At 48.1% G+C, this 27857-nt stretch overlaps 1 protein-coding gene across 4 annotated transcripts in view; it reads right to left on the bottom strand.

Annotated features, from left to right (window-relative positions):
* The window catches only part of FYB1 (FYN binding protein 1), a 667308-nt gene that overhangs the window by 45510 nt on the left and 593941 nt on the right, over window positions 1–27857 (bottom strand). For all 4 annotated transcript variants that reach the window (XM_085631140.1, XM_085631135.1, XM_085631137.1 and 1 more), the window contains 2 exons: window positions 27529–27637; window positions 1049–1211 (listed from right to left, as the gene is read on the bottom strand). In XM_085631140.1, the coding sequence (XP_085487266.1) occupies window positions 1049–1211; window positions 27529–27637 (272 nt within the window). The remainder of the gene's footprint in view (window positions 1–1048; window positions 1212–27528; window positions 27638–27857) is intronic.

The raw sequence follows: 27857 nt of genomic DNA on the forward strand, positions 1-27857 counted from the left end.
CAATGACACAGCATCAGGGGGAAATAAAAGCTGTTCCCACTGTAGTTACGTCATAAGGGAATTCCAGGCTGCACTTACAGGGCTTTCAGAGAGATTGTCCGCACAGCATTCGAGAGCAGAGACCACAGCTTCCTTTGGGGGGGGGGGGGGGGGAATGTAGGGGTGGATAGCAGGAGACCAATTTGTTTGTCTTTTAGGGGGAGAGGCCATGTTATGTATGGCTCCCCCATTGCTCCTCTGCCCTTTTGTTGCAATAGAAATCAAGGTAGACCACCCTGGGGAAGCAATACATAGTATAACATTATAGATGGGTAAGAAAGTGAGTAATGGATGCTTTTCGCCTATAGGTTCTAAGTGGCACCAAATAGATTAGTCATGCTCGAGGTGCCTATGATGTCACTCGCAACTCTTTGATGAAAAACATCCCTGTGATTTACTGTTACCCATTTATAATTCTATTAATTATACCGAACCCAGATCCATCTACTGTTGTGAACTGGCTTTGCAAAATGCTGTTGCCACTGCAACTATGTCACAGCAGGAGAAGCAAAGCTTATTTTTAACTGCTGTGATGCAATGATGTCTGCAACTGGAGCCTGCCTCCTTCAGTCCCTGTTTATTTATTTCTTTAAACCACCACAGTGTTCACAATAGTGGAAGGGGTTGAAACCCACACGCAACATAAAGATGTAAATGGCTCTCTGTGCATAATGGGGATGTTTGCACCTGGTTGCTCTGAGTGACAGAATAGACAACTTGAGCTTCGTTCTTGTACATTTCATGTCAATTAGAACCTCTCAGTGAAAAACATCCCTGTTATTCACAGTTACCCATCTATGATCCCATAAGGTGATGCCAACCTCAATGCTACTGAACCTAATTTGTCAAATCCAAACTCAGCCAAACATAAATCTAATTAAAAGGCAAATACTGCATTGTCGATTGACTGCAGTGTCTCCAGTTCATGGTGCTCATACAATGGTAACATGATGCGCTCTCTGGTTTCCTTGATCTCTCACAAACCACTCTGCGCAACAAGTCCACTTACATTTCCCTTCGTCATTCCTGCACAGCACTTTGCTCTCATCTGTATCTTGGATGATCTCTACAGCTTCCCCCGGCTTCACAGGCAAGTCTTTGGCCCCCCATTTCTTGGTACTCATGGAGGAGCTCACATGAGCAGAATTGATGACGTAGATTTCCCCATCATACTGTGGAGTCAAAAAGGACAAAGGGTTAAATAAAACTGATAAACAGCACTGCTCACTGCATGACGTGTCTTCCTAAACATACAGGAATGCAAACACTTATTTTATTCCTGCCCGCGAGTGCCCTGATATATGTATAGCTAGAACAAAACAAGATACAATTGATTACTGAATGCAAATAAAGCTATGTAAATATTTTCCAGTACACGCTATCACACTTCACACAATTGTTTACATTTACTTCAGGTTGGTAGCACCATTCCTTTGGTCTACTAAGTACAGCCACTTAATAATACCAATGAAACAACAGATATCGACGATGGTTGCATTTGTATTTTGATGCCCGGCAAAAATCCACCCACATTCCTTTACACCTGCAGCTGACATTATCACCAAAGCCTCACACAAAGTCTAAGAATTCTTTTTAACAACGATGTAGATTAAAGATTCTTTGAAATGTCTGATGAGCAAACATAGAGAAAATGAACGTTGCTGTAGTTTTGTAGTTTACTTAATTTTAGTAATTAGATGTAGACTTCAACTTAAAAAGATGACAAAATGTAGACTTCAACTTTTAAATAGCTGATCTAATGGTGTTTGGGAAAAGAGCTATGCCTAGAATTTAAACAATTAATGTGTAATATACGTTTGCATTAATGAGGCTTATTCACAAAGACATTCTGGAGTATATAAAGTATTACACCTGTAGTACCAGGGCTTTAAGTGGGCCGGGTCTAGCCGGTGCTCAGCACCGGCAGTTCTATAAAGTAGGTGCCGAACCGGGTCTCTATCGGGCTATCCATTTTTGCCCTCAGGTGACAAAAAAATCTTAATTCTACAGCAGTAGCACCCTTTACTGCTTTTAGGTAACTTCAAAGAGACTCACTATAGTACTTTCACAGTCTCATCATTTCAGAACTGAAGCATTTTCAAAATTCTATACAACAAAGCCATAGCTGTTGGCTGATTTATCTTACACAAACAACAATCATTGGCAAAGCCAATAGCCCTCGCTTGTTGTAGGTGTAAAGTTACTTGGTGCATCAGTATTAAATATCTGTATGCAATGACAGAAGCAGCAAAATACCAGTCGTGCGTCACACCATGATAAGCACAGATTTTTAGCCTTATTTATATTTAACCCCTTCCCCGCTCATGACGGAACCACTCCGTCATGAGCCACGGTTGCCGTGTGCTCATGACGGAACGGTTCCGTCATGACACGACCGTTGGCGGCCGCTCCGCCCACGCGGTGCTGTTTCCCCGCCTGTGCGGGGGGACAACGCAACTGGGCGGAGTCATGACGGAACCGTTCCGTCATGAGCACAGCTCAACTGTGGCTCATGACGGAGCGGCTCTGTCATGAGCACAGCGCCACCGCGCTGCCCCCCCCGCACCCCCCAGCGCCGCGGCGGAATTCCCGCCGCGGCGAAGGGGTTAAGGCACGCCCTTATTTACATCGCCCTTTGAGAGACCCCCTGGTTTTTTAATACCACTTAAAGCCCTGTGCAGTACTATTTTACATGCTCTTGTGTGCCTTTGTGAATTGGGACCAAACCATCTAAAACTGAATCCTCTGAAACCTGGAGGGCTCTGGAGGTTCTAGGACCCTCGGTTTCCCTATCATTGCACCACTTGGATTCTGTGTAAAAATAGCGATTGAACATAATTTTGCAAGAACACCTGGTACAAAAGATTCCATAAAAAATGTTTTTTAGAGTATTCTATCAATGTCCTTTCAACTAACGTTTTAAAAGTGGGGTAAAAGCATTGGCATTATACTCCTACAGTAAACAAGACACTCACTGGAAGAGTAGATTTGCAATGTCGTGTGGGAAGGACCTTGTAACTCCTGCCTCCCCACCCTGAATGACATTGTCTCCTTTCATCCCCTAAAAACTCTTTACACCATCAGTTTCACCAGTTTGCTGGAGAAACACAAAACGGTTCTACTTGTGCTAATGTGGTGGCCTCTTCACAGACTCTGTCTCCATCTCTGGGCTTTTAACCTATTCATTACTATCAGGTGTGTTAGTCTAATTAGTTCAATGAAAACAAATCATGATTAACCACCAGAATGCATCAGGTTGTCACACGAAAGGCTAGGACTGGAGACCGTGTCCATAACGAATGGGATGAGGTGGCCGCTGCCGCTCTGCATACTCGTTGTTATGGGACCCGCCATCCTTACGCTTGCCTCCCAGCATGTTCTGAGGGCCCCTGAGACTCCCTTATGTCACAGATATTAATAGCCATTAGGCTGAATAGGGACCCTTGTAGAATGGGGCGAGGTCCCCTGCAGTGACGTAACGAAACTTGAGGGGGCCCCCCTGCAGGATACGTGGAGTGGCCCCCTCCGGACTCAATCTGGAGCTCTCCAGCCGAAGAGCGGTGCTGAGGGCGCCCCCTGGAGGTGGGTCCCTGCACTGCAGTGGCTTCAGGGGCCTTTGTTACGGCCCCGGATCCGTAGCCGAGAGGATGTCGGGGAGTTGATTCTGTATCCTCAAATAGCTCATCCGCATCCTTTTAAGAAATTAGACTCAATTCATAATAACAGGTGTGAAGCATTGAACAGAAAATATGTATGACCAAGTTTGGAAATGTGAACTAACTTATTTTGACTTTTCTCCTTTCTCTTTTTATTTTAACCAGTTTGCTTTCCCTGCTACCCTTACGTCCCCTTCCTTACATCCGATGTGATAACTGCTCTAATCGGTGCACCACCCTGTAGTATCCGGCTGGATATGTTCTAGTGTTTGCCCTGCTGTACCATACACTAAACACCCACCCACCACAGGCGTCACCAGTCAGGTGACCCTGATAATAAAAGGGGCCAAGTGCACGGGCTCTGGGCCAGTTATCTACCCCAACTATATGTGTCTGTGTAATCCTTTACACTAGCATGTGGGCCTAGCGCCCGCCAACTCTACATTGGCGATGAGGGGGCTGTGCCCATGTGTGCAGCAGCCCAGCAGCTGTGGAAAAGGGAGAGAGAGCTGCCCGTGTCGAGGGCACCCCCAGAAGCCGGCGCGAAACGCGTCCAATAGCCCGCGGGGCATGTGCAAAGCATGGAAGACAGAAGGTGATCGGGAGCCCACCCCGCACCAATGTGAAGTCCCGCAGGGGAGTGTGAAGTGCCCCGGGGAGCAGAGCGAGCCGATCGGAGCCCACCCGCATCAGCCGCGATGACCCGCCAGGCAGGCGGCGAGCCCGGTGAGGAAAGAGGCTGTGGCGACTGCCTCGGGTGTGGGCGAAAGTGAGAGCAGCGAAGCCGTGGCGTGACCGGTGCCATCGACCTGCCGCGGCCCTGTCCCGGAATTGGAGCGGGAGCCCAACCCGCGTATGGACAACGTGAAAGCCCACCGGGCATGAGGTGAGCCCGCATGGGTGTAAGTGCTCAAGAATCTGGAGGGTCACCAGCGGTGACTCCAGCCCCAGTGCGCACCCTGGAGAAGTAGAAAGAGACTCTGACACCAGCCCCCCCCCCCACCCCCCCAAGCAGCGTGTGAAGTAAGTGAGGCTGCGGGGGCGGGGTGGAGGATGAGGAGATAGTGCCGGGTCAGCAGCGTGCGTGCGAGAGAGTAGCCGGGAAAAATGGTGCCCCGCCCGAGAAGAGACTGAGCAGGCCAGCCGGCAGGCGCATGAGAGCAGGGCCCGCAGCGTGTGCTGAGCTGCCGAGGCCTGGTGGACCGATGCCAAGAGAAGGTCGGCCCAGGCGGCCCTCAATGACATGGGCTGTCAGTCATAAGTGAATAAAGCGGAGCCCACCTGCAGCGACACAGTCCCCCACACAGCCTAAAAGGCGAGAAAGGACTGCGGCCGAGAAGCGCCCGGGGGTGTGTGCACACGTAGGAGACCCAGGCGGTCTGTGGAAAAAAATCAAGCAGAGGAAAAGGACAGCAAGGTGAGGCCCCCAGCGTGAGTGAAGCTGCTCTGGTCGACCAGCCCTGCAGGCAGTGAAAATAGTAGCAGCGGTGAAGCGACCCAGCCGTGTGTGTGCACAAGCGAGAGACTAAGGCAACCTGTCAGCATCAGAGGGAAAGCCAAATAAAAGCACTCACCACTAGTTGATTGCCCTCCTTTCCCCTGCTCCAACGATGCTCGTGCACAGGGCAAAGGAAGAACCATGGAACCGAAGGAGATTCCAGAGAGAGAGGAGAGAATGGAGAGAATGGACTGCAAACTGCCATAAATAACCCTACACTGCCATCTGGTGGCCAAAGTGCATCATTGCGCCCACTACATGGAAGACTGTAGCTGCAAGGTTACATGCCACACAAATGATATGAGATAGTAGGCTGGGAGGCAACCGTATGCCTGGCAGAAAATAATGAAGCACAGAGGGAGCTGCTACAGCCCAAACATGCTGGGAAGGTAAAGAGCAGGGACAGCTATTGCAACACACAACCAATAGTGAGGTCAGCACACATGCTCTGAATACTGAGACAAACATATCCGAAAGATGTGCGATACGAAGATGGGCAGGAGATAGCGCACGAGGAGCAAGTTCACGGCGTCAAGAGAACCCTGAAGAGCGTCTAAGGTGAAAGGCAGCGCAGGAACAGGAGCTGCAGAACACACCGACAGAGAGAAGAGTATCGGCTAGATGGGAGCCCTGAACATAGTGCAGACAGAAAATGCAGCATACCTGGTGGCCACAGGTTGTCGCGGCAGCAGCAGAAAAAGGCAGGAGCACCACCAGAAAGACAAGGGTGATTCAGGAACCCAGCACCAAGCAAGTGCGCAGCAGCGCAGGAACAGTAGATACTGCTTCAGGGAATGAAAGAAGGAAGAGAATGCGCAGCAAGTGTGCCCAATGAAGCAAACGAAGGGCGCAGTCAGAAGTGCGCCAAAGCAAGGCGACAAGGAGAAGAAGTAGTTGCGCAGACCACCAGAAGCACGAGTACCCGCAAGGAGGAAGAAGCTGACCAGCCAGTTGGTCGCAAGGAAGAAGAAGCGGACCTACCAGATGGTCGCAAGGAGGAAGAAGCCGACCTACCAGATGGTCGCAAGGAGGAAGAAGCCGACCTGCCAGTTGGTCGCAAGGAGGAAGAAGCCGGCCTGTCAGATGGTCCCAAGGAGGAAGAAGCCAACCTGTCAGATGGTCGCAAGGAGGAACAAGCCGACCCGCCAGATGGTCGCAAGGATGACGCCGACCTACAAGAGGTCAGAGAGGGAAGAGATCTGACAAGAGGTCTGACAAGAAGAAGGAAGAGATCTGACAAGAGGTCTGTGAAGTGAACGACCGAGGAGATGTCCATGAAGAGGACCCCAGGAGAGGTCCGCGAAGAGGACCAGGAAGAGACGGAAGAGAAGTCCAACGACATCAACTTGAAGTCAGAAGTAATCGAATGAAAGAAGGGCGCGACGACAGGTTCAGTCACAGAGCGAAGTGACGACAGTGTCCTAGTGCTTGGACAAGACCAGGGGGAATCGTGTGGAGTGCACGCTACACGGAGAAGCCTGGTTAGGGTGAACAGGCATGAGAGAAGACCAGACTGCGTCGCGAAGGAAGGAAAGAGACGACAGATCTTGAGTGGCAAGACGCCATGACGAAGGAAGAGAACAGAGGAGAAGAGCAAAGAGGTGTGCGGGACAAGTCAACTCACACACCAGAAAGGAAAACACCTGAAGAAGAAAGTGCGAAGGTGCAAGAACATCGGAACACGGGGCATGGAAAACATCAGCACCACTTTGAGTACACATCTACGTGCAAACCCAAAGGTCACCCGGTGACGACAGAGGTTAGGAAGCTGGTCCATTGGTAACAACCACCTCTGGGATGGAACAGACACAGGACCTTGGATATCCAAGGGGCAGAGGCATCAGGGACACTAGTGGCAGAGGGTCCCGACACGAGAGATGGACTGTCAAAGCTCGCTCTGGAAATCCTGGGAAGACAAAGGTAGCATGCAAAGGAACAAGTGCCAACAACACCCTTTCAGGTGGAGCTTGAAACACACAGCGGTGACCCGTAGCGACCCCTCCAACGTGGTTGGAGCGACAAGGCGGAAGTCCACCGGTCCAGTGGAAGCCTGACAGCAAAGGGCCTCCGGGTCGTCCGGTGAGAGGGGACACCCACGAGAGAGGGGCGTCCATGAGAGGGATGTCCTACAACTGCATATCATGTTAGGAGATAGTGAATCACCAGATGGAGAAAATACGCCAACCAGGACTGCGTGGTGGAAAATAACACTGACACGATCCACCAGCACTACACCTGCACCTTCATTGTATGTATAACAGGAAGAGAAAGACTGTAGAGCACACTTCCACGCTGTGAGTCCAAGAAAAGACTACATCCACAGGGCACCCGGACATCGTGCCAAGGAGAGCTAGTGGTCCCAGCTGCAAGGATACCCGCGTCGGCGGTTGACCAGCTGCGAAAGAGACTACGTGGAAGTTGTTATTATTTGTGTTATGGTTTTATTTGCAAATTGTATTCTCCCCCACAGGTTCAGACTTCATTGTTTTGACCTTCATTATAGTTTGGGAGGGATGTCGTATCCGGCTGGATACGTTCTAGTGTTTGCCCTGCTGTACCGTACACTAAACACCCACCCACCACAGGCGTCACCAGTCAGGTGACCCTGATAATAAAAGGGGCCAAGCGCCCGCAGCTTCGGAAAGACCTGCAGAGACTACAGAGCAGGGCCTTACGGATTGCAGCAGGTGCTCCACTCTTCACAAGAACAGCAGATCTCCACAGAGACCTAGGCGTTGAGATGTTGGACGACCATCTCCGCAAACTCAACATGACATTCTACAAAGGACTGGATCAAAAAGATAACCCACAGATCAGGAAACTTGCAGACATTTCTACGAACCCATTTGACCGCTACCCGAGGCCCATCGAAGCGCTAAACTTGTGAAACTGAAACAACAACACAGCATTCAAAAAACCCATCACTGCCTGAGGGCAAATCGCCCCTGCAGGTACCCAAAACTCATCACTGTCAGAAGGCAACCGCCGCGGCAGCCATCAAAAGCTCATCACCGCCAGAAGACATTTGGCAGACTAATACAAGACTCTGCGATAAAACTTGCTGACACTTCCGCAAACCATATTGACCGCAACCTGCGGCCTTTCACAGCGCTGACCTTGTGATCCAACCTCAACTGTGACAAAGCGTCACATCAATAAGACAACCGAAACAGCGACTAAAAAACTCAAAAATGAATGTGGAGTAATGAGGCTATCGCCTCGGTATCCAAAAACTCACCGCTGTCAGATGGAATCTGACAGGCGAAAACAAGACACACTGACTGCTCTGGGCCAGTTATCTACCCCAACTATATGTGTCTGTGTAATCCTTCACACTAGCATGTGGGCCTAGCGCCCGCCAACTCTACACGCTCCAGGCTCTTAGCAGAACTTGCTCATGGCTAGAACACGTGCTGGCTGCTGGCATCTTTAAGACGGTCACGAACGACCACCGAGTCCACAAGAGGTAAGCCTTTACCACATTTACACAGTGCAGGCTCCTACCAGAGGTCCAACGGTGGACTTAAATTGAGCTCATGAGCGAACAGAATTACACAGTTCCATATCGCATGTGTTTTTTCCAGTTTCAGGTGTAAATGATGTGGGTGTAAGCAGGGCAGGCCTTTAACAGGGGCGAGCTGGCCCAGGGCGCAAATATTCTGAGTGGCGCGGAGAGGTGAGTTAAGGTCACGCCAACAACAGCCCAGCCTTGCCCGGAGTGTGCATTTCAGTCTGATCTGCAAAGTTTAAAGGGAGTGGTTTTAGCCCTACATTATCAGTTGGCGGCCGACGTTTTTAACACCCCTTTAGCCCCCCTCCTTGCCCTCTCTTCACCCTCTGTCTGACCCCTGCTGGCACACATCAACAGCGCTTAGCTATCGGAGATTTATGTGCGGCCGGGGGAGGGTCCGGGGACGCCTGTGTTCAGGGGCCACTCCCTGCTTATCCAGGTACTTGCAGTCACAAAAGGGCCCCCCTGCTGCCTCATTTAATTCACTGCCATCAGCAAGGGCGCCACATTTCTCTCCATAGACGCCCAGGACGCTATCCTACCAAAGGCGGCTCTGGGTGTATCCAGGCGTAAATCAGAGGCGTAAATCAGACGCACTGTTGGGAACTTTCTGTGTGAATAGAATCCATCGGGAATACTGTGCACAGCGCACGCGCATGTTCTATTCGAAGTGTATTCCGATACTGCCACCTAGTGACAAGTGTTTATGACAATCCAGCAACATTTTTACAACTGGTATGTTTTTTAAGTAGCAAAATCGTAGCGTAAAATTGCTTGCATAATTCTCACAGCCTAGTCTGAAGTATTAGACCAGATTAGCCTCTTTCTGTTCACGCCACACCCACTAACTCCCTATACGGAGGATGTAAAGTGCTCAAAGATAGAGAATAAATACACTCACTTTGTTTAGATTTCTCTTATTTTCATATAACGAAGTAAAGAAAGGTATTTTGTATAACTCCATGTTTGCAGATAACATACAACACCCGGCATGTGCCCTCTTTCTTTTCAAACTGTTTCTCACCGTTGCGCACTAACCGATCTTTTATGAATGGCTCTTCTACAGCTGGAACATGATGACGTTTTTGTGGCTGGCTTGTCACCAGAGATCCGGCCAACACAATAACAAATACACCGAGCAACAACCATGGTTCGATTAGGGGCTCTGGGTTAAACCCCATTTAGCTATTGGTCCGTACAGGTAAATCCAGTTCAACCATTGGCTTCTTTGCTGCGTCCTTCACATTTCGAGTGAGTACGCAGGCTTTCCGGGGTGCTTACACGTTTTCAGTTTATCATTTGCAGTAATAACAAGGGCAGAAAGTAGTCCACATCTAGAATTTTAGCCGACTAGCCCAACAGACTTCTAATGTGTTGTGCACACCCAATCCTGGCTGTGCATCCCTTGGAGTTGGCTCTCCTCGAGGGACACGCACTGTGATCCTGCGCAGACGAACACCGTGGCCCCTATTCACTGGTAGGAAAAGTAGTGGCAGCGTACTCCACCTTGAACTACATTTCCATTTTTAGAAAAATTCCCATAAATATGCCTAGAAAACTGGGTCTAGCCCAGGTCTGTAGGCGTTCGTGTGGGAAGGGGGCTTTCTGCAGAGGAGTCAACATGGAGGGAATAGATCCCCTGTGCCAATGCACACTTTTTTCGTCCATAGGGGATTTTTGTTCCTGAAGAAAAACTCATTGCCATACACCCTGACCAAACATAGGGCCGATCCATTTCATTCCAACCCTGGAAGAGGAGTTGTGGCAGCCCTGTGCTAGAATAAGTTTGCAACCCTTCGACCAGGGCAAAATGAATGGATCAGAGTCTGAGAATGCCAAAAAAGCCACACATCTATATCGCTGTGGGTGTTTGGGAAAGTCACGCCTTGGAACACCTACCTCGCAGCCCTTGAGTGGGATTCATGTCTGTGGAGACTCTGCCTCTGTAAATGGGTTAAATCTTGCCAGGAAATTACTTTTTTTAGGTCTCGCCTGAGACAGCGCTTTAGCGCTGCTCTGGCGAGACTTATAGTAAGCGAGTTTTGGAAGTGCAAACAGTGCTTTCAGGCCTCCAAATACAGTGCATGTCCGTCGGCCGGGCGCGCGCACCATTTGGACGCCTCAAAGCACTCGTTTGCTTTCACTTTCGCGGGCCGCACGGCCGCTTTGACACAGTGCATGTGCGCCGTGCGCTCGCACCATTTGGCAGCCTGCGTGTACATTTCGCGGGCGCTTTGATGTTCTCATCAAAGCGCCCGCGAAATGTACATGCCATTTGCCACCCCCTCCCTCATCCCACTTCCTGCCCGTATTTAATTTCACGTGTTTCCGACACTGACCTATGTATCTACTCCGCGCTTACAAAGCCAATGTGTGTGCTGAGCCCAACGAGTTTATCTTTCGTTCATATCAGCGCGATGGCGTTCGCGATTGGCAAACGTTGCATGAAAAACTAAATTGTAGTGCGTTTGTATGCAAAGTTAGGGCTGAGGTCCAGGCTTCTAAACTCGTCTAACTGGGTGATAACAGAATGAAAACTTTTACTTAATTGTCACTCAGCATAGGCACAAATCGCAACGTAAAAACTAAATATACCTACTTACACAGATCATCTGTAAACTCAGTCTATTACAGGTAAACCCAGCTCATCATTCAACGGATATCATTCGTTCAATAACTTTACCACTTCTGGGTCGATTAACAACCAATCCCATGTCTGATCATATTCTGCTAGACCTTCTTGGAGTGGGCGGTACTGACGATATGAGAACTAGCCTAGGATTTGAGCATTTCAGTCACCTTAGCCAATCGCAATACGCCGCACAGGATTTGAAACTGCTGATTGGCCGCGATCTTAGCATGCGCTCATGTCCGCAGCAGTTCTTACTCCTAGTCTGGCAGTCGGCGAGTGGCTCCGCGCGTTATTTGTAGCGCCAGCTAGCCGAGCTGCTTGGTTCAGGTACACGTGAGGTTAGTTAGTTGCGCGCCAGTTGTTGGCAGCCAGGGTCTTTCACGGCAGGGTATCCAGATTTGGATGCTACCTCCTGGATCAGAATGGTGCAGCATGAAGCGAAGCGGGCCAAGAAAGATCGGAGCGCGCTATAGTTACATCCATTTTCGGGGCTCCTTTGGGGTCGGGTCTTGACGCTTTCTACGTTCCTGGGGCTCACGCCGTCACGTGAATGTCACACAGGCTGCAGCTTTGGCGCTTATTGACATTGTATAAATAATGCTTATGTGCTGGTGCCGGGGCTTCGTTTCTCACGCTTTGCTCTGTTGCTTCCTCACCTGGGCGTACATGGATCACATTCTGCATAACGCCCTAGGGGAAACCTTGACTGACTGAACAGCTCCCTTTCGGCTTGACTTTACGGCCAGAACTGCCGTCTTTGGAACAGGGGAACCAGTGCGAGCCCCGATCTCTGTCCAATACCTAAAAAACATCAACATGACATTGTGTCGTGGCACTGGTGCTCATGTAGAGCGCTCCAGGACCCCAGGTGCAAGTTCACGCCATATAAAACTGCTCAAATAAGCACATGCAATTTAAACACTGGTCTACATGGTTGCTGTACCGGGGATGCTTCGATTCTGCTCACAGGAAACAAACCTTACTAAACTCTTCCCTCTGAATCTTCCCCTCCAAAAAACCCTTTTTACTCGCATCCAAAAGCCTCCATCTACTGCTATGACCTTAAAGAAAAAAACAAGCATTTGCAATGCAATAAGTCTCGCATTTACGCGACTTTGAGCTATTGACATTGCAAATAATAATACTTTTTATTTTTGTTTTTCTTTTAAAAGCATAAATAAAAGGCATTGTTATTTACAATGCCAATAGCTGAAACTCTCGTAACTGCGAGACCTATTGCATTGCAAATGCTTGTTGATATTTAGGAGTGTTTGGAAACCGCTGGTCTTCAGTTATAGGCAAAGTAGAAATAACCAGCAATTTAACAACAAATGATGCTTTAAGCTAATGGCATCCACCCCCACTTATGCTGCTAAAATGGGGGGCTCCTGACGCTTCTGATGGGGAATGCTGAAGATAAAACAAAAACAGCTCATAAAGTCTGCTCTTCAGCCATGCACCCGAAAATAGCAACAAGCATTGGCATAGCCAATAGGTCTCGCTTTTGGGTCTTTATAAGTGTTTAGTTATGCAGCACAATATCCTTACTGCAACAACATTAACTGTTGCAAGGCTAAACACTTATAAGGTCCCAAAGGCGAGACCTATTGGCTATGCCAATGCTTTTTTAAATAAACCTCCATGTTCATTGTTCCTGCGGGAACAGGCGCCATACTTTAAGTTGAAGAAACAATATAAAATGTACTATTTCTTTAATATATTCTGCGAGTTTTGTTTCCCTGCAGGGTCAGACATCACGTTTTTTACTCATTCACTCTCATGCTATTCATTTTTCTGCAGAACCAAACGACGTGCTCCTGCAAGAGCAGGCACCACCCGGTGCTCTTAAAAGAACAAATGCCGCCATGTTGTCTAGCAGCACTTGACACCATACTGTTCTCCTGCAGGAGGGGACACCAGCTCCGGTGCTCCTGCAATAACACACATTGTGCATGCTGTTTCCTGCTACGGGAATAGACATCATGCTGCACCTAGGGTCAGGCAGATTCCTCGGTGCTCCTGCCATGCCATACTGTGCGCACGCTCTTTGCTTGTACAGGACCAGACACCAGGCTTGGCTCCTTTAATGAAATACTGCATGCTATGTGTTATGCTTTGTGCAGCTCCTTCGTCCCATTTACCATGTAAACAAACACTGGCCCTTCATAGGCCCCACTACCCAGTTCATGTTCATGGTGTGGAGGGCTGTGAAAATGAAAACCCACTGTGTGACACCAACCTCGACTAAGCTATCTTTTTTTTAAATACTTCTTTTTATTAAGGTATTTTCAACAGTTATACAACATGCTAGTAGCAAAACACACAATGCATATCGTGGCAGTGGTCATAGACAGTACAAAAGAGAAACGCCAGGGGCTCCATCACTCCAGGCGAGGAGGGATGCTACGTCAACGGCCGGGGGGATCTCAGAAGATGTTGGGAGGAGGGGGACAGGGAGGACGAGGCTCAGGAGGGGAAAAGGGGAAATGCGAGGAAGATCAAAGGACATATTTACAAGGGCTTTAACTCCGCTTTTTTGGCTTACAAAGCCAAAAAAGCGGAGATAAAACCAGCGCCCTATTTACAAGAGGGTGCTAACATGCATAATCGCATGTTAGCACCCTTTTTCCCAACGCCTCACTTTGCATCTCCAATGAGATGCAAAGTGGGCGTTACTGGGCGTACCCAAGATGGACTACCTTGCAAATACCACTGATGTTTACATCACAATATTTACAAGGCAGCCCACATGATTTTAGCACACATTAGATTTTGGCGAAAACTGACGTTTTCGCAAAAACCTAACGTCTTCTAAAATCCTGACTTAGCCATCCCTAACATAGGGGGTGGATTATGCTGATACGACCCTGTGGGTCGTATCAGCAAGGTTATCGCCCTTTTGCCGGGAACATCGCTGGAAAACCAGCGATGTTCCCTGCAAAAGGGCGATAACCTCGCTATCTCTGGAATTTTTATCGCCCTGGAGTAACGCGTTGTTAACAACACGCTACCAGGGCGATAAATACCAGAGATAGCCTGCAATAATATAATTATCGCTGAGCACGGACAGCGATAATTATCGCTGGCCGTTGTTAATATGCCCCCAAGATTTTTGTCTGTGAGGTCTGGATGAGGGAGGGGGGAAGCCTCTATGAGGAGGGGGGCAGCATGAGCAAGCAACAGTTGTCACTGGAACAGGGTGTCGGAATCTGAGGAGAACCCCAACTGCGGGTCAGTCAATTTAGAGGGCATGGCCTCCCAGCCAGGGGCCAGCGGGTGCTTTCGAAGGCCCTGCACATCTTCCCAATAAAACGCCATGCCTCGGCTTTCGCCCATCAAGAGAACAGCGCTAACCACTGAGCATAGGTCGGAAGGAGAGGGGACTTCCAGAGGGATGTGATCGTCTTCTTAGCCAATATGAGAGCCAGGTCAAGGAAATGGGTAGCTGCCCTGCAATTGTATGGTCTAGGATAAATGCCCAAGGCACCCACCTTCCAGGTGGAAAGATTCCGGATACCTGTGAGGTGTTTCAGCTGTGTAAGGACAGATGGCCAATAAGTATGCAAATGTATGCAGTCCTATAAGATATGCTTCAGGCTGGCCGCCTGGGCGCCGCCTAGGGCAGGAGTCGGAGGTGCTGGGAAAGATCCGTGCAATCTGTTTAGGGGAGAAGTACGCATGGTGAAGGATGTGAAACTGAATACGTTTGAAGCGGGCATTGCGAGACACACTCTGTTGGCATGCCAGCGCCCTCTCCCACTCCCCATCCCAAAATGGTCTCTCAAACTCTTCCTCTCTCCCCCGTAATGGCTAGAGTGTGATCTACGGGTGCATAAGGATGGCCTTAGTAACTAAGCTAGGTGATTAACCTACGGCCTGTACCCATTGTGTGGAGTGTTTGCAGTAGTTGGTGTGTGCCCGGTTCCCGAACCTGCACTCCCCACGCGACTTCAAACACCCCCCTCAGGGAAGCATAAAGGAGAAATTAGCCCTCCGCAAGAACATATTGTTCCACCAGCACCTAATGCCAGCAGGTGCCCATCAGCATGAAGATCGCCCACACCAGAGATCCAGCTTTCTCCCACCTCCGGATGGAGCCACTGGTGATGCAGCCCCTTGGAGCAGGTAATCCAAGCAAAGGAATTGCCGGGGTATATGGGGGAACATGTCTTGCATGGTGAAGCGTGTGTTTCAGGCAGGCGAGAGCTACCATCGGGAGAAGCTACAAGGTAGGGGGTTCTCACTAGGGAATGGAGGAGGTGAAGAAGGGGCCCTCATGCGGGGGGGGGAGACAAATTGTCCCATTGCCCTCTAAATAGCAGCTTGCCAACCAACATAGCAAGCCACCGCAACTGCCAACTGAGCTGCCAGGTAAAAGTGTTCAAAGTTGGCCGCCCGCTCCAGTGGGAGCTGGAGCTTTGCAAGGGCCACCAGTCTGCATGATCCGTGCCAGAAGAAATCCACCAGAAAAGCTTGAAGGTCCCGAAATAGGGAACAAGGAAGGGAAAGGGGGAAGATTTACAAAGTAATGAAGGAGGAGGGGGAGGATGATAATCATAGAGATCGCCACCCAGCAGCCACCGACAAGGGGAGTGACACCCAGAAGGGTGCCATGCCTGACCGTGAAGGGTCCCGATATTAACCCTCTAAAGCAGGTCCTACCTGTGGTGGAGGTCTATAGAAGCCAAATCAGCCTGGTGATGTAAGGACCAAGGACAAACTTACTCAGGACTGTAAAAAGGTAATCCCAACCGAGGGATTTGAAGGCCTTTTGGATATCCAGCACTAATGCCACTGCTCCAGGCCAGTTGCCCTGCACCGCCTCAATGATCCTGAATAGCCGGCGGACACACAGGGAAGTGTTTCTCCCTGGGATGAATCCGTTTTAGTTGCTATGGATCAAGCGGGGCAAAATCGACTGACCTGTGGGCCAGTATGAGGCTCAATATCTTGAAGTCTACGTTTAGGATTGTGATAAGGTGGTAGGACAATAGGTCCAACGAGTCCTTGCCTGGTTTGAGCAACAAGGCTATAGAGGCCTCGCACATCGTGGCCGAAGGGTCCCAGCAGTCAGCACCCTCTCATTGAGTTGAAAGAGTAGCGGGGCAAACACACTCTGAAAAGACTATAAAATTCAGATGTCAGGCCGTTGGTTCCAGGCGACTTCCCAGATGCTAGAGCAGTGATTGCTGCTCGTATCTCCTGGATTACAAGGGGGCATCAAGGTCTACCCGCTCAATCGAGGTAAGCCTGCAGAGGTGCACGGGGTCCACAAACTCCCCCAGGACCAATGATTGGGTCTCCGGTGCTGGGCTGCAAAGAACAGAATAGAAGGCTGCAAAGGCCTCACAAATCTTCTGCTGAGAGTGGAGGATGCTACTGTCCGAAGCACGTAGCTCAAGCACTGACACTTGTTTGGTATCTGTGCTAGCCAGCCACGTCAAGAGCCTGCCCAATCTGTCACCCTTGGCAACAGCCCTGGCAGTGGAGACAGCAAAATCTAAACAACAAAGACATTCCAGCAGTCAAGCTTCCGTCGTCTAGGTAGGGGCCCAGGTTGGCAGGAAGAGGGGGTCCTCAGTAGAGCTTCGCTCAGCATCAATTTAATTGTGCTCAGCCGCCTCTGACTCACAAAGGATCGCAGGCCAGACCCGACCACCATGTGTATTTTATTGCCCTGGAGCACAACAATTTAGGCCTCCAAAGCCGGCGAAGAGGACGTGCCCTCATTGTGGTCTAAGAATTCCTGGATATTAGTGGTGAGTGTTTCCCGAAATGGGAGATCCTCAAGGACCCTTTGGACGAGCCGCCACATGGGATTTGGGAAGGAAATTCGGCCCAAGTGGAGTCCCGTCAACAGTGGGCTATGATCAGACAACTTCCTACAGAGGTAGTCCGGTGCCATGACAAAGAGGCAAAGGGAGCGAGAGCAAACTATGTTATCCAGTCACACATAAACCCTATGCGTAGACGAATAAAAGGAGTAGAGGTGGGCACCCAGATTGTGGTGCCTCCAAATGTCCAAGAGCCCCCATTGCCACAGCCAGGCCTGCTCTACTAAGCTATCTTTCATGTAAAAATCCCTCCCAACTCTGTTGCATATTATGATGTTAATACAATTGCAGCCAGTTGAATGACTCAAGTGTTTTTTGGTGTTGATCACAATTACCTACAATGTTTTACTGTAACCTCCAACCCCTCATGCCTTAACAGAGGTGACATTATCAGACAAATCTGATCTCCCAGAATACAGGGTAGCACTTAGGGCAATGGGTAGCAACCCTGGACTTCACACTGGTTGGGCTGTGTCGATTTCCTTTGAAAACAAAAATTCTCATGCTGCTGCTTGATAACTAAAGATGTACACTTTTCCCCAACTCTCACTCATAGTCTTTCAGGGAATCACAAAGTGGCTTCGAGCCCTCATGCTATCAAATCCTTTTAATGGTCTGCAGGTCTTGTCTAGTCTCAGGGTAACAATGTCAAGATCCGAAAATACACGAGCTCCTGTGTACCCCATTTCAATTCTTGATTTTTTAGCAGCCAGCTTGGAGACCAATTCACATTTCTGCAGGTCAGCCAGTTCAACCACCACCTACCCTATACATGCATCCTTGCCTAAGCCTCCTGCGTGACAAGATGGAGGTCTTAACAACCGAGAGGCTCATCTTTATGTTGTCAGCCAAAACAGCTTTCCTCAAAAATTGATCTGTTGTTCTACGGATTCGACCCATTGATCTGTATTCGCCACTCAACCTTTAATCTCCTCTATAGCTCCCTCAAGTGAGGCTTACCATGCATCTATTTACTCTGGGTTGTGCACTTCAGTTCTTTTCGAGACCTCCCCCTTCTTGAGTGCTGTCCACGAGCCTCCAGGTTTGCCTCTCATGAGGCCTGCCAGACTGGGCCATTATTAAGAAGTCCTTTTTAGGTCTGATGCCACAATGTTTGTTTTCTTTAGGGCCTATGACTCCTAACCACACATTGCCTTCAGCTCCAATCAGCATGAGCAAATCAGCACCCAGAGTGGGAGAGATTCTGGGCCTGCTTGAGTCTCTCTTTCTTACCTCTCTCAGTTTGGCCTCTCTCCTCTAACACCTCAGAGCCACACTATGCCAGCTCCCCAGGTCACCGCCCCCCCCATATCCAGTATTTCCACCGGGATCATTACATATCTCCTGAGAACTTTGTTTTGTTACACTGTCAGTGTTGTCTTGGTGGCTCCCACACTCCATGCTGTCCACTTCCACGGTCACCATCTTGACACTCACTGGACTGTGGGAGACTGCACCATCAGCTGCCTCGGTACTGTGTAACCACTGGTCGCTAAATAATGAGTCCGACTTCGGTCCCAGAGAGATGCGCATGCACTCTCGAGGCTAGAGAGGCATCGGGCACCTAAGAATGCAGCCATCTTGGAGGCCACCAGACTACACCCCAAACTGCAATGTTTTAGGAAACTATTTCCAAGGGAATCCTCGTGATGATTGCCTGATTGCAAGTTTTAATTATACGAAAAACCTCATATTTGGTGAGTCTTTAATAAACATCACGCCACAGCCTGCCCCTCCGGACTCAGTATGATTATTATCGAAATGGGATTGAAAACTCTGGCAAAAAGGACAGCGACCGCACGCGGGAGCCAATAGCCTTTAAGAAATTATGGAAAAGCAATCCAGGTGAAGCCCAAGCAACTCTGGTAGAGCCATAAATTCCAGAATAACTGTTGTTTCAGTTTGTCCAGTAAGTAGAATCGAATTTAGCACAAGTGTAACATTTAAACAGTGATATTGGTAAAATACAAAAACTTCCCTCCTTGGATCTAGGTTCACAGAAAATCGGTAAGGGTAGTTGTGGATCTAGTCTATTCTGAGTCGACTGCAGCTCCCACATTAGGGCAGAGTCACGGCGCGTAATCTGTGGTGTCCCAAAGCATCTTCATCTTCATGACCATATAATACTTACTCCAAACCTTACACAAACCTTTTTGGAGGGTTTTCAAACCTTTGATACTCCATCAGTTTTTAAATTATTGTGGATCTAAAAACAGGTTTCCTACATTTTTATTATCGATTTTAATAATAATAATGAGCATAATAATACCTTGTTTTATATTGCAATGTGCTGTAAAAAAACAGAATTTATAAACTTGTTCAATGTGTATGATGAAACGTAAGTGTCTAAAAGTATAGGAAACCACAATGTGGCATTAGACGCGGTAACGCGTGGACTGGAAGGGTTTATTAGTACTTAACCACAACCAATGTCTCTATAGCTTTAACAGGTTAGAGGGTGAATCCATATAAAATGGCTTATTTTTGAAAATGGTAAAATACACTTTAACCACCAGCCTTGAAGCATCTCATTGACTAGATCCCGTAAACTCCTGAGGCTTGAGCCGGGAGACAGTCGCTGCAGCGTTACCGAGTGTTGCGTGAGGGTTGGAGTGATACTAAGAGTGTTTTTAATCAGGTAGCTTTTAATCCTGTTTTTATTTTTATTCTTGTGACCTGTGTTTTTAAAGAAAGCATTCTTTTAAATATTGTCACGGTTCTTACCGGCACTCACCTCTTGTGCAGCCTAAGCACCTCGCTCCCCCAGTACTTTTTCTATCACTCGCCCGGCCGCCATCTTAGTAGTAACGCAGGGAGCAGTCTAGCGTCTGCTCCCCTCACGCTACAAAAGAGGGGCATGGTGCGAGCGCGCAGCGGCGTAAACTCCTGAGGCTTGAGCTGGGAGACAGTCGCTGCAGCGTTACCGAGTGTTGCGTGAGGGTTGGAGTGATACTAAGAGTGTTTTTAATCAGGTAGCTTTTAAACCTGTTTTTATTTTTATTCTTGTGACCTGTGTTTTTAAAGAAAGCATTCTTTTAAATATTGTCACGGTTCTTACCGGCACTCACCTCTTGTGCAGCCTAAGCTCCTCGCTCCCCCAGTACTTTTTTTATCACTCGCCCGGCCGCCATCTTAGTAGTAGCGCAGGGAGCAGTCTAGCGTCTGCTCCCCTCACGCTACAAAAGAGGGGCATGGTGCGAGCGCGCAGCGGCGTAAACTCCTGAGGCTTGAGCCGGGAGACAGTCGCTGCAGCGTTACCGAGAGTTGCATGAGGGTTGGAGTGATACTAAGAGTGTTTTTAATCAGGTAGCTTTTAAACCTGTTTTTATTTTTATTCTTGTGACCTGTGTTTTTAAAGAAAGCATTCTTTTAAATATTGTCACGGTTCTTACCGGCACTCACCTCTTGTGCAGCCTAAGCTCCTCGCTCCCCCAGTACTTTTTCTATCACTCGCCCAGCCGCCATCTTAGTAGTAGCGCAGGGAGCAGTCTAGCGTCTGCTCCCCTCACGCTACAAAAGAGGGGCATGGTGCGAGCGCGCAGCGGCGTAAACTCCGGAGGCTTGAGCCGGGAGACAGTCGCTGCAGCATTACCGAGTGTTGCGCAAGGGTTGGAGTGATACTAAGAGTGTTTTTAATCAGGTAGCTTTTATACCTGTTTTTATTTTTATTCTTGTGACCCGTGTTTTTAAAGAAAGCATTCTTTTAAATCTTGTCACGATTCTTACCGGCACTCACCTCTTGTGCAGTCTAAGCTTCTCGCTCCCCCAGTACTTTTTCTATCACTCGCCCGGCCGCCATCTTAGTAGTAGCGCAGGGAGCAGTCTGGCGTCTGCTCCCCTCACGCTACAAAAGAGGGGCATGGTGCGAGCGCGCAGCGGCGTAAACTCCTGAGGTTTGAGCCGGGAGACAGTCGCTGCAGCGTTACCGAGTGTTGCATGAGGGTTGGAGTGATACTAAGAGTGTTTTTAATCAGGTAGCTTTTAAACCTGTTTTTATTTTTATTCTTGTGACCTGTGTTTATAAAGAAAGCATTCTTTTAAATATTGTCACGGTTCTTACCGGCACTCACCTCTTGTGCAGCCTAAGCTCCTCGCTCCCCCAGTACTTTTTCTATCACTCGCCCGGCCGCCATCTTAGTAGTAGCGCAGGGAGCAGTCTAGCGTCTGCTCCCCTCACGCTACAAAAGAGGGGCATGGTGCGAGCGCGCAGCGGCGTAAACTCCTGAGGCTTGAGCTGGGAGACAGTCGCTGCAGCGTTACCGAGTGTTGCGTGAGGGTTGGAGTGATACTAAGAGTGTTTTTAGTCAGGTAGCTTTTAAACCTGTTTTTATTTTTATTCTTGTGACCTGTGTTTTTAAAGAAAGCATTCTTTTAAATATTGTCACGGTTCTTACCGGCACTCACCTCTTGTGCAGCCTAAGCTCCTCGCTCCCCCAGTACTTTTTCTATCACTCGCCCGGCCGCCATCTTAGTAGTAGCGCAGGGAGCAGTCTAGCGTCTGTTCCCCTCACGCTACAAAAGAGGGGCATGGTGCGAGCGCGCAGCGGACGCGCGCAGCGGGCGCGCCAAAGGCAAGCCCGTCTGCGCCCGTCCGCGGCCGACCGGGCCACGGGGCCAGGATCCCTGCTCCTTTTTCTTCCACTATACGGAGGTATAGCTCCCAGGTCCTCTTCTCACTTAGAGGGAAGGTCTCTCCTCTGTGTGTTCCCTTCTGCAATCCCATAGATCAAGGAGTGACCTGTTCCCACTGTGGCTTTCAACTCCCTGGTGTTCCTATGGGCCAAACTATTCCAGTCCGTATGTACCTACTGAATTGCAGATCTCTCCCCAAACATAGTACTGAGATCTCATTGCTCCTATAGGAAATCAAACCTGATGCCTTATTTCTGACGGAAACCTGGCTCCACTCTGAATCTGACCCTGATATTATTAATGCCCTTCCTAAGGGCTATTTGATTTTACGGGTAGATCGTCCCACTAGGAGAGGAGGTGGATTGGCTATCATCTATAAGGAAGGATACAATTGTCGGAGCTTGCCCAACTCTATACCTGATTGCGAAAGCCTTACTTTCGCTTTAGATTTTTCTGCCACTTACACCTTCTCTGGGACACTTATTTATCGTGCTCCGGGACCTATAGGGCAATTTCTCCATGGCCTTCCTCCCCTACTAGCCGACTCAGTGTGTAGCTCGGCCAACTACTCTCTGTTAGGAGATTTTAACATTCACTTTGACAACTCCAATGACCATAATGCCCTTGATCTGTCCGAAAACCTTGCCGCATTACAACTGCTACAGTTAGTCACGAAACCCACTCATTGTAAGGGTCATTTATTGGATCCTATCTTTAGCAATTGCTCTGACCTTCTGGTGGAAAACCCTGTACCACTTCCCTGGACAGATCACCTTCTGATCCCGTTTAAGCTGCTTATTGTGCACAGCCCCCCTCCTCCGCCTACTGCTATTCGGGCAGAGCGGAATTGGTCTAAACTTTCCAGAGTGGACTGGACCTTGGCCCTCGAATCATCAAGACCACCTCCTATATTGGACCCTTCCCTGGCCAACCTTAATTTCAACAACTGGATTCTGAACTCTCTAGATGTAATACTTCCTTTACAATGTAGTAAACCTAAACGTGCCACAAAAACTGCCCCTTGGTATTCCCAAGACTTGTGAGAAAGCAAGCGATACTGTAAAAAACTAGAGAGGAAATGGCGGCTAGATTTCTCACCCTCCAGGAAAAGGGCCTATAGAGCTGCCATAAAATCCTATAAGGAAAAAATCATAACAGCACAAGCTGCTTTCTACGAAACAAAAATTAATGCAGCTGCCTCTAAGCCTAAAGAGATCTACAATATCGCTAAAACTCTTCTCAAACTCCCAGAAAAAACTCCCAACTCTTCGGACGCCCAACGTCGTTATAACGATTTGGCAGAGTTCTTTCATAGAAAGATCCAAGCGATCTACTCCACCTTCCCAATTACCCAGCCTTTTCTAACATCGACTAAAGATGCCGGGTCAGAGGGACTGTCTCGGGCCACTCTGGAAAAGCTTCCTCTATTGAATCTGGCCACCCTACAGGCTTTGATGTCCCAGGTCAAGTCAGGCTCGCCTAATGACCCCGCGCCCCCGCGCTCTTTGATCTCGGTCAGCCCGCTCATTATGCCGATTATCATGGATCTGCTTAATGCCTCTCTTACCACCGGCATAGTCCCGCTACCTTGGAAACAGGCTATGGTAAAGGCTCTGTTGAAAAAACCTAACTTAGATAGTAACAACCCGTCTAACTATCGTCCAATTTCTCTCTTACCTTGGTTAAGTAAGATTCTAGAGAAACATGTCAAAAAGGCACTGACGGAGTTTATCGAAACCAATCATTTGTTAGATCCCTCCCAAACCGGGTTCCGGCCCCTGCATGGGACTGAGACCGCCTTGGTTGCAGTGACGGAAGAGGCTAGGAAGATTATTGATCAAGGAGGGACCGTGGCCATCCTCCTCCTTGATCTAAGTGAAGCATTTGATACTGTGAACCACAGCATCCTTCTTCAGAGACTCTCTAATCTGGGAGTCTCCACCCATGTTCTCTACTGGTTTAAGTCCTTTCTGTCCAACCGCTCTTTTCAGGTCTTGGAGAATGATGCTATCTCCCCTCGTAAACCCCTAGGGTGTGGAGTACCGCAGGGTTCGTCACTAAGTCCAACACTTTTTAATATCTATATGACCCCGCTAGCTGCAATCGTCCGCCCTTTCGGGATAAAAATTGTAACCTATGCAGACGACACGCAGCTAGTAGTCGCTCTCGATCAAACCCTGACACAGACTACTAGTAACCTGAGGGACTGCCTAGAAGCAGTCGCAGCTTGGATGAACACCTCCTGTCTTAAATTAAATGGAGATAAGACAGAGATGATGCTCTTGGGCAATTCCTCAAACGCCATCAATAACTTCCTCTGGCCATCTTGCCTTGGCCCCACTCCTATTCCCAAGGACTCAATTAAGAGCTTAGGATTCTGATTGGATAAGACCCTTAACTTCTCACACCAGGCGGCTAAGCTTTCAGCCACCTGTGTCGGTATGCTCAGGCTTATCAAAAAAATTCTCTCCAGACTCCCCTTTAAAGCCAGACAGATTATGACACAAGGATTGGTACTTTCTCGTCTGGATTATGGCAACACCCTCTATTTGGGGGCCCCCCAGTCCACCATCAATAAGCTGCAGGTCATCCAAAACTGTGCAGCACGAATGCTCTTGCAAGCTCCCCGTCTTGTCTCTATAAAACCTGACCTAAGGAAATTGCACTGGCTCCCAATTAGGGAAAGAATTGCCTTTAAAAGCTTATGTATTGCCCATCGCGCCTTCCGGAAGACTGGCGCCACTATTAACCATCCTCTGATCTCCCCTTATCTCCCAACCAGGCGTTTTTGACCTTAGTGTCAAAAATTAAGAGATTCAGAGCGGGCGGACGACTGTTTTCCTATAACTCCTCAAGAATTTGGAACTCCCTCCCTCTCCATCTGCGTTCAGAACCCAACAATCTCTCCTTCCGAAAGGGGTTAAAAACGCTGCTGTTTACCACCACTGACTAGGTCCCTCCACCCACTCATGTATACTCAGTTCGCTAGCGCTGGGACGCCTCAGGGTAGCCATCGCGCTTTATAAAAACTCTTTTCATTCATTTCATTCATTCATTCATTCAGATCCTGCCACTTCGTCCTGTTCTACTCACAGGCAGCATATCTGCCAATTTAGGAACAAGTCACAACACACTGAATTCTGGAGGTCTAGGGAATTGATGAGAGTGGTAAACGCAAAATCAGATGGTGTAGATGGGAAAACAACACCCAATCTGATGCAAAACATGTCACTCACTTTGTGTTAATGTATACAGTGGTAGACTTATTTAAGCTTTGTTTTTAGAAAAATGCTTGTTTATTTATTTATATTTTTTTAAGCACCACTCATCACTTTACCATGAGAAAGCTTGGCGTGTAACATTAACTGCTTATACATGAAACTTTCCAACTACTATATTTGAAAGTCTATCACACATGTTATGGGCACTTACTATAGCGCATTGACTCACACCTGAAGATGTATCTCAGCGCTTTGCTACTCGGAATCGGTACAGTGCAGTTAGAAAATCCACGTCTTTAAAAGTCTTTTGAACTTGGAAGGATCTGGGCACATTCGAATTTGCAAAGGAAGTTTGTTCCAGTGAAGTGAGGCACGAAATGAGAAGGATCTAGCTCTGAATCTGGAAGTGCGGATACGAGGGATCTTTAATAAAGCTTTATTTGCATACCTGAGCAATCTAGTGGGCTGGTAGTGGCAAAGGCTGGTGTACAGGTAAGTTGGTACCAAGTTTGTTAGTGCCTTGTGAGTCAAGCAACATAGTTTAAAGATGGTACGATTTGTGACTGACAGCCAATGCAAGGCTTTCAAAATGGGAGCGGAGGAAGAAGATGAACGGCGGTTGCAAGTTAGCCGAGCTGCAGTAGTCTGCACAACTTAAAGCTTAGACAGCAGTGTATCATTTGCTGCCACTAGCAGTGCCTTCCCATAGTCAGCCGACTCGTGATCAATGCTTGAACTAGGGTTTTTCTTGATGAGGAGGGGAGCCATGGAAAGACTTTTCTTAATAGGGGCATTTTGGCAAAGCAAGTGCCACAGGTAATTCTTACCTGGCTCCCATTGCTACTGACATAACGTCAGTGTGCATTATTAGAACATTGCTGATTCATAAACCTGTGGTATATGGACAGGAAAGCAAAAGTTTTTTGTTGATCCCTGCAGAGGGTATTTCTGTAGACCAGCTTGCTTCTGACCAGGGTGTGCATGACGGTTTTCCGTACGCTGATCAGGAACTATTTGATAATCTTTCTCAGCATTTTCTGGGTAAGGAAGCATGAGGTAGTGATGGCACTGACTTGGGCAGTCAAGTTGAGTTTGCTGTTGATGATGATCTGATAGTGCTTGGTGGCATTTGTCGGTCCTAGCCCTGTCGGCCACCATGTTGAGTCCCAAGGTGATGTGCTCTCCCAGAAGATCATGATTTTGGTCTTGTCGATATTCAGCTTTAGACAGTTGGTCTTCATCAAGTGGGCAATGTAGGCAGTGAACTTGACCCGGGTTTCATGCCCGTGAGGGTGAGAATGAGTTGCATTACATTGGTGCAGAAGAGGACGTTGAAGTTGTGAGAGTTGACGATGGGGCTTTGCATACTACTGTAGATATCTTATATCAAATTGGTGCTGTAGACACAAATGCTCCAAATTCAACACTGCTGAGGGGGACATCGCTCAGGGTAGAAATAAGATTTTAAAGCCAATTTCAGCTTTCTCTACTACTGTGGAAAATGGACCATCCCCTGTAGAATACATTCTCCCAATAGGGATGGCTGAACATGGACTCCTCCATCAAAGTTCAAACCATCCCAGCCCAGTAAAGCCCAGTCCTACCCTGCCTTACAGGAGCCCAGGCTTTCTTTCCCTGCTTACTCTTTACCTCTGGCAGAGACGGTAGAGAAGGCCGACCAGCAGGAAATCTTCTTAGGCGCCATCTCGTTCCCAAAGGTACCTTCCTCCATCAGACTCAGGCTGCTTGCAGTAGATCAGATGGCCTTCTATTTATTAATTAAGGCCCCATTTCCCTGGACAATTATGTTTGGAGGACAGAGGAGACCCAGCGGGGTCCCTCACAAGAAAAGCGAAAAGGAAGTCCTCTGAGGGTAGGATTAAAGGAAAAACCATGGCCAACTACCAAATGACAACATCAAGGCCATTTCCATATCCATATAATGAAAACTGAGGAGACAATGGGAGGGACAATTTTCAGCGGACTAACCCCTAGAGCTGATACCCAAACCAATCACCAATGAACAGAGAGGAAAGGATATAAAAAGATAGTGCCAGCTAATTCGGGATCTTTGTTTTACTGTGTTCACACTGCTATAGAGGAATGATAAGTTTATTTACAGAAGAGCAGCAGGGAAGGGAATCTATCCCTGGATCAACAAGGAAAGGATTACATCTGGAGGATCAGCCAAGAAATCAGTTTTCCCCTGGATCTTTGAACAATTTCTTGGGAGTGTGGCTAAATATGGAAGTTTACTGAGTAAACTGGATATCCTGATTGAAGAAATGATTTAACTTCTTTTAATAAATCCTTGATATTCTCTGTTTCCCTCTGTCGACACCCTCATTCCACCACATATACACAGATAATCCGCTACAACACTACAGCCACTACACATTGCCAATTGAAGAAGGCTGATCATGACTAAAATAAAATATTCAGGGCTACAGTAACTGTACTCTCTTTCATCCACTGTATACAATTATGCAAAAAAATGCGATGTACCTTAAACTTTTTTCGGAATTCCTTTTCCTCCTTTTCCATCTTTTTCATCTTCTTAGGATCTTTTTCTTCATTTTTTCTGAAGGAAAGATGTTTCATGTTCATCCCTGTGCTAAATTGGTAGGCAAAATTTGTTTAAAAAAATGAATCTTTAACAGACATCAGTAACACAGTTTAGCTTCTAATACTGTCTATTGCGAATGCTAAAAACTTGATTCTGACATACTAATTGCTACAGCGATTTTGAAAAGTTATGACACTTGTTGGTGATATAGTACCAAAGTCAATACAACATTTATGAAAATAGAAGTAGGAACGCGTATTCAACCCGA

The sequence above is a fragment of the Triturus cristatus genome, chromosome 2_1, assembly GCF_964204655.1.
Source record: "Triturus cristatus chromosome 2_1, aTriCri1.1, whole genome shotgun sequence".
Classification (NCBI taxonomy): Eukaryota; Metazoa; Chordata; class Amphibia; order Caudata; family Salamandridae; genus Triturus; species Triturus cristatus.